Source organism: Pygocentrus nattereri, chromosome 6 (genome assembly GCF_015220715.1).
Source record: "Pygocentrus nattereri isolate fPygNat1 chromosome 6, fPygNat1.pri, whole genome shotgun sequence".
Classification (NCBI taxonomy): domain Eukaryota; kingdom Metazoa; phylum Chordata; class Actinopteri; order Characiformes; family Serrasalmidae; genus Pygocentrus; species Pygocentrus nattereri.
Window position 1 is genome coordinate 3,611,646 of NC_051216.1, and position 6,542 is coordinate 3,618,187.

The 6,542-nt window shown below is 44.0% G+C and overlaps 1 protein-coding gene across 1 annotated transcript in view; it reads right to left on the reverse strand.

Moving 5' to 3' along the window:
• LOC108413752 (UDP-glucuronosyltransferase-like) overlaps positions 1-1,011 on the reverse strand; it is an 80,437-nt gene extending 79,426 nt beyond the window's left edge. Inside the window, exon 1 of the mRNA XM_037539294.1 lies at positions 143-1,011. Coding sequence (XP_037395191.1) covers positions 143-985 — 843 coding nt within the window. The 5' untranslated portion in view covers positions 986-1,011. The remainder of the gene's footprint in view (positions 1-142) is intronic.
• Between the last annotated feature and the right edge of the window lie 5,531 nt (positions 1,012-6,542).

The following is a 6,542-nucleotide window of genomic DNA, read 5'->3' on the forward strand; positions in this document are numbered from 1 at the left end:
ATTTTTAGTTTTATGGGGTGACAGTAATAAATATACATATTAAACAACCTATGAATCTACAGATCATTTTTTATGGTTTTATGGTTACGGTCAGTTACGAAAATGAAATATCAGGCAGAAGAGAGTGATTTTTAAGGCTTACCGTTGGCAAAGCTTTGGGTTTAGCAGCAGAAATTCCTCCAATCATGACCATGTTGGGCATCACCGCTCGAGGAAACTCCAAGGCGAAGTCGAAGCGCATCAACCAGAGAGCCGCGTGGCTCATGATCTCCACCATGGACGTTTCTCTCTGCAGAAATCGTGAGGCAATCTTGTCAACTCTGGTATAGAGGTATCTACAGGCCATCGGCTGCAGAATAGTCCTCATCAAGTTCACCGTCCTCGGCCAGAGACTCATCCGGTCTGTGTAAAACGTATAACGTTGTGGAACGTAGGAAGCTGGACTTGGACACTGGGTGGCCTGGAAGTCCACACCACAGGCGAGGTTAACTTGCATGAAAATGGACGGGATGGAAAAGTGCTCAGCAATAATGGCTCCTGGAGGCTCAAAGGGGTCAGTGAGAACAGCGTCAAAGTCCCAGTCTTTCAGCTTCTGTATGAGTGTTTTGTTGAAGAGCAGGGTCTCGAGGTTCCTAACTGAAACTACGCGAATCATATCTAGAAACTGGATGAAATTCCAGGACCTGTCCAGATCAGTAACGATGTTCTGGCTGATGATTTCAACCACAAAGCCTGTAAAGCTCTTGTACATCTCTTCTTCAGTGTACGGTACTGGATAGGTGATGGTGGTGGTATGCCCTGAAGACCCAAGGCTCATACTCACTTCTGGAATGACCACCACCACCTGGTGCCCCCGTTTTCCCAGCTCCTCCACCACAGGCTTCATTCCGATCCAGTGACTGCCGTCTGCTGGAACCACTAAGAGCTTCCCTGCCTGGGCTGAACTCAAGCAGAGCAAACCCAGCAACACCTGCACGCCAGCCATCCTGAACTAATGCCCTGTCGAGTTTTCAGTGGTGAAAGAAATTATGAGTAAAGGGTTTTATTTTAAAGGGGAGCTCGTGCATGTGATGGGATAGAGCTAGCTAATGTTTACAGCTGTTCACTTGTACTTTTACCCTTAGAATTCACAGAACTCCCCCACAGAACTCACACAGAGAATGACAAGTAGGTCATGTTGACTTGCATAAAGTGAGCAAATGTGGTCTGGTAAGTGGGAGCTAAAGCTTAAATACACAATTCAAATTTAAGAACTGTGTAAACAAAGCATGCCTACCTCATCTCTTACGCTTAATGGGTTAGTATTAAAACACAAAAACAACGAACATTGGAAAGGGAAAGTTTCTGAGCATACGTTATATTGGGTGGACAAAGCCGGCTAAAAGCTCTTTGAAGGTTAAAGCAGGCACAGAGCACTGCCTATATAGTAAATGCAGGTAGCTGCTGTCACTTTGCTATGAGATCGCTATGATCAGTGGCTGATTAAGGTGATCAGGGACCCCTAGATCACACCTTTTCTCCAAAATGCGTTCAGTCCTAACACACAATCAAGTCAAACTCTTGTTGAATGTCTAATGGCCTTATTTGGAGGGGGATATCTAAAGAATATCTATTGACCCCGGCAGAGATTAAGTGGAGGATTTTTCAATAATGCTGGCCAGAGAAGCCCAAAACCAGATTCTGTTGCGCTGAAAACTCCACAACTGGATTCACCACAAATATCAAACTATCCTGAACTCAGTGATAACCTGAAAAAGAGATGAAGCCTTCATCTCATCCAGTTTTAAACTAAGTATATAAGCCCAAATGCTTGTGGCTTTGTAAAAATGCAGAGATGTTGCTCTTTGGAAGTGGGAAAGTCAACTTGAATAAGTCAGACACACTTTCTAAGCCACTTCTCCCTCAGGGTCACTGGAGCCTATCCCAGCCTATCATCAGGCGGAAGGCAGGATACACCCTGGACAGGTCGCCAGTCCATCGCAGGGCAGACAGACAGACAGACATTCACACCGAGGGGCAGTTTAACATGGTCCAAACAGCCTGACTGCATGTCTTTGGACTGTGGGAGGAAACCCACTCAGACAGGGGGAGAACATGCAAACTCCACACAGAGAGAACCGTGGTCACCCGGCCGGGAAATCGAACCCAGGCCCTTCTTGCTGTGAGACGACAGCCCCAACCACCGCGCTACCCCTGCAATAAATCAGATGATTTAAAATTCTACATAAAGAAAAACAAAAACACTATTAACACCATCACATTCATTTTAACTGTATTTTTATCATTTCAAAGCTTGGAGGGTCTGGGTTCGATTCCCGGCCGGGCGACCAGGGTCTTTTCTGTGTGGGTTTCCTAAGGCTGCTCTGGTTTCTTCCCACAGTCCAAAGACATGCAGTCGGGTCAATTGGACGTGCTAAATTGCCCCTAGTGTGAATGTGTGTGTCTGTCTGTCTGTCTGCTCTGCGATGGACTGGCGACCTATCCGGGGTGTGTCCTGCCTTCCGCTGGGATAGGCTCCAGCATCCCCTGTGAACCAGAAGGAGAAGCAGCTTAGAAGACGTGCATGTATTCCGTATTTCTATAAAAGTTTTCTTTTGGGCCAGAGGAGGTGACAAATTCTTCCTCTCAGTTACCAAAGATCACAGCTGATAACCTGAGGCCTCATGAATAAAACACGTCAAATTTCAGTCTAAATTTGTTGTTAAGATTGATTTAATAAAAAAAACACTATGTTCATTAATCCTGCACTCTAATGCCTTAAAAGGACATCAAATCTTTAAATGCAAGTTATTCTGATTTTCTGTGACATTTCATTTGTTTTCTTGTCAGAAATCTGCATGAATAGCCCATTTTTGCTGTTTATGTCCGTCGTTGATCATTTTCCAGTTTTCGGAATACCAAGCCATTAGCATGTATGCTAGCGGATTTTGAAGCGTCAGGCTATTGTTTTCAGTGGCCAGCTGGCCAACACCCTCGCTGGCTACTCCATGTTTGCAAACACGAGTTGTCTCCACTTTTCCAGGGACCAGATCAGCGCTTGAAGCGTTTATTAAGGCTCGTATGGAGGAAGCGAGGCTGTTCACCGGGGAGAGAAGCGTGGAAGTTAGAAAGTCAGGGTGTTGGTTCACCAGTTAGATCACTGGTGCCCAACCTTATCCAAAAAAGGCGGCTGCAGGATTTCATTGCAAACCTCTAGGAGCTCACCTGATTCCCCTTAATCGGGGAAAACCATGAAAACCTGCAGCAGCGACTCTCTGTGGAAACAAATGCTCTGAAAATGTTGCATCTTAATTTATTTACCTTAAGTTAGTCCCAAAAAATAAACGTCCTAATTTGATTTTGTTTGCTCGTCGACAGGACCATCCTTTTGGAACGAGGGCTACAGCAGAAAGTGGCTCCTCAACAAGCTCGAAAAAAAAATGGGACAATTTAAAGAAGAAATCAAGGCAAGTTCTGAGACAGAGCCGCAGTACATTATTTCAAAGACTATCCATTTCAATTTTTCCAATTCATTTTTGTGTATTTCAAACCTAATTCCAATATTACAGTATTCTTAAGTATAATTCAGCACAGTGAGGTTAGATTACAGGTTTACGTTTATTTTAGGAGCTGAGGTGTCCACCATCTGGAAGTGGGACAGACAACCTCTTCAGAAGCCTCTTCAGCCACTTGGCCCTGGTTCAGCCTCATCTGACGAGACGATCAGGAGAGGTCCATGAGACTGAACCAGGGCCAAGTGGCTGCTGTGGCTTCCCCATTGCCTGAGGAAAGACAAAGGAAGAGGCAGGGAGCCCTAGTCGAGCTCTTGCGAGAGGGAAAGAGAAGACAGGAGAGAACGAGCAGAGCAGGAGCTGGTCTGACCGCTTCTACGGCCTTCTTGAGAAACCTATGAAAATTAACTAATGCGTTATTTAATGGAATAATTCTGGATTTTTTACAGACATGTTTTAATGTTAATCTTGAAATGCGGTAAACTAACATATCATAACAGGCATCATAACAGGCTTTCTCTTTGGACTATGGATATATATATATCGCTGTTGTCAGAAGAAAACCTTGTATCTCCAAAATGACTTGTTGGGGATTCTATTGTTCGGTATTTAAAGGTGTCAAAGGCTAAAGCTAAGGCTAAAGCTAATGCAACGGTGGCATGTTTTCCAGGTGCTCGTGTCCTGGACGTCGCCCGGCGGCTTCCTGCGGTGCTCTGGCACCGTGGGGATCCTGGCACCGTTGTAGTCCATGTGGGGACGAACGACACGTCCGCCCGGCGCAGTGAGGTCCTGAAGGAGCACTACCGGAGACTTCTGGACACCGCTCGCCAGCGGACCGACGCCAGGATCATCGTCTCCGGACCCCTGCCCACCTACCGCCGCGGGAGCCTGAAGTTCAGCCGCCTCTACGCACTCCACTGCTGGCTGCGGGAGTGGTGCCCTACCATCGGCGTGGACTTCGTGGACAACTGGGAGAGCTTTCGGGAGCGACCGTCCCTCTTCCACCGCGACGGGCTTCATCCCAGTCCCCTGGGATCCACCGTCCTCTCTGGAAACATTGAGGCGGTGCTACGCCGGGACTGACTGCCTGTATTCAGTCATACCGGGCAGGTTAGTGGGCTTAATAATAGTCCATTTAGTGAGAAATACTGCTCTAATTATTTACCCTACCACTTTTCTGATTACACTACTGGAAATAATATTTCTGTGTCACTTTCTCAGAACAGTGTAATTAAACCTTCTAAGATTGAGACTGTGTCTGTCCCCCGTGTAACGCGAAATCGGAATAATCAGAAAATCTGTTTTAACAATCTAATTAGAATTAAAACAAACGTATCCGTCTCTCAGAGTACTAGCAACGTCCGTATTAAAATAGGGCTTCTAAATATAAGATCGCTAGCACCTAAATCAGTTATTGTAAATGAAATTATTACTGATAATCAGCTTACTGCACTATGTCTCTGTGAAACCTGGGTTAAACCTGACGAATACATTGCTCTAAATGAATCCACTCCCCCAGGCTTTAGCTATTATAGTTACCCACGCAGGTCCGGTCGTGGTGGTGGGGTAGCCACAATATATGATTTAGTTCTAGGTGTAACTCAGAACTCAGGGTTTGATACTAAGTCGTTCGAAGTTCTTAGTCTTAAAGTAGCAGGTCCGTCTCCTGCTTCCAAAACTCAGCATTCGTTTCTACTGATAACAGTGTATCGTCCTCCTGGACCATATTCAGAGTTTATTAGTGAATTTGCTGATTTTTTAGCAGCAGTAACTCTTTCCTCTGATAGGATCGTTATTGCAGGCGACTTCAATATTCATTTTGAAAAGGATCAGGACCCACTAAAAATTGCTTTTAAATCAATTATAGATGCTCTAGGCCTCAATCAAATTATTATAGGCCCCACTCACCGATGTAGCCATACATTAGACTTAGTTCTGACAATGGGTATTGAAGCAGAGAATATAGTCAGTTTTCCACAAAATGACTCAATATCCGACCATTATTTAATCATGTTTGAAGTTGTTCTTAGTCAAGAAATCCTTCAGCCTCCCCGCTACAGTAACAAGCATAAAATAACAACCTCAACAGCCAATTCGTTTATAAATAACCTCCCAGACTTAAACAGCTCCTCTCCGTCTAATGAAATAGATCTCGAACGCATAACTGAACATTTTCAATCTGTGCTCCGCTTTAACCTAGATAGTGTTGCGCCGATGAAAATAAAACCGATCAGGGATAAAAAGCTAGCCCCGTGGTATAATGACCACACGCGCACATTAAAACAAACAGCTCGTAACTTTGAACGTAAATGGCGACTCACTAAACTAGAATCCTTCCGACTTGAGTGGCAGCATAGTATGACGAACTATAAAAAAGCGCTAATTAAAACTAAATCACAGTACATCTCAGCTCTCATTGAAAAAAACAGAGACAACCCGAGATTTCTGTTCAGTACTGTGGCTAAACTTACTAAAAATCAAAAACAAACTAGCTCCGTTATCCCTGACACCATTAATAGTAACGATTTCATGAAGTTCTTAGATGATAAAATTAATAATATTAGACTAGAAATTCAGTGTCACTCACATAACATACCTATAGACATAGATGAATGCTGCACCAGCTCTGAGCCACACCTAGAGAATTTTATCCCAGTTATAGAAAAGGATTTGCTTAATATAATTAGCTCATTAAAATCGACGTCATGCTTATTAGATCCTACACAGCTATTTAAACAGGCACTGCCTAAGGTTGGGAACTCATTACTAGATATAGTCAATTCATCTCTCAGCTTGGGCTATGTACCTAATTCTCTCAAATTGGCAGTCATTAAGCCCATCATAAAAAAGCCAAATCTGGATCCCTGTGAGCTGGCTAATTATAGACCGATTTCCAATCTCCCCTTCATAGCCAAAATTCTTGAAAAAATAGTGTTTAAGCAGCTGTGCTCTTATTTACAAAACAATAGCATTCATGAAGTTTTCCAATCAGGATTCAGACAAAATCACAGCACAGAAACCGCCTTGCTAAGAGTAACAAATGACCTACTT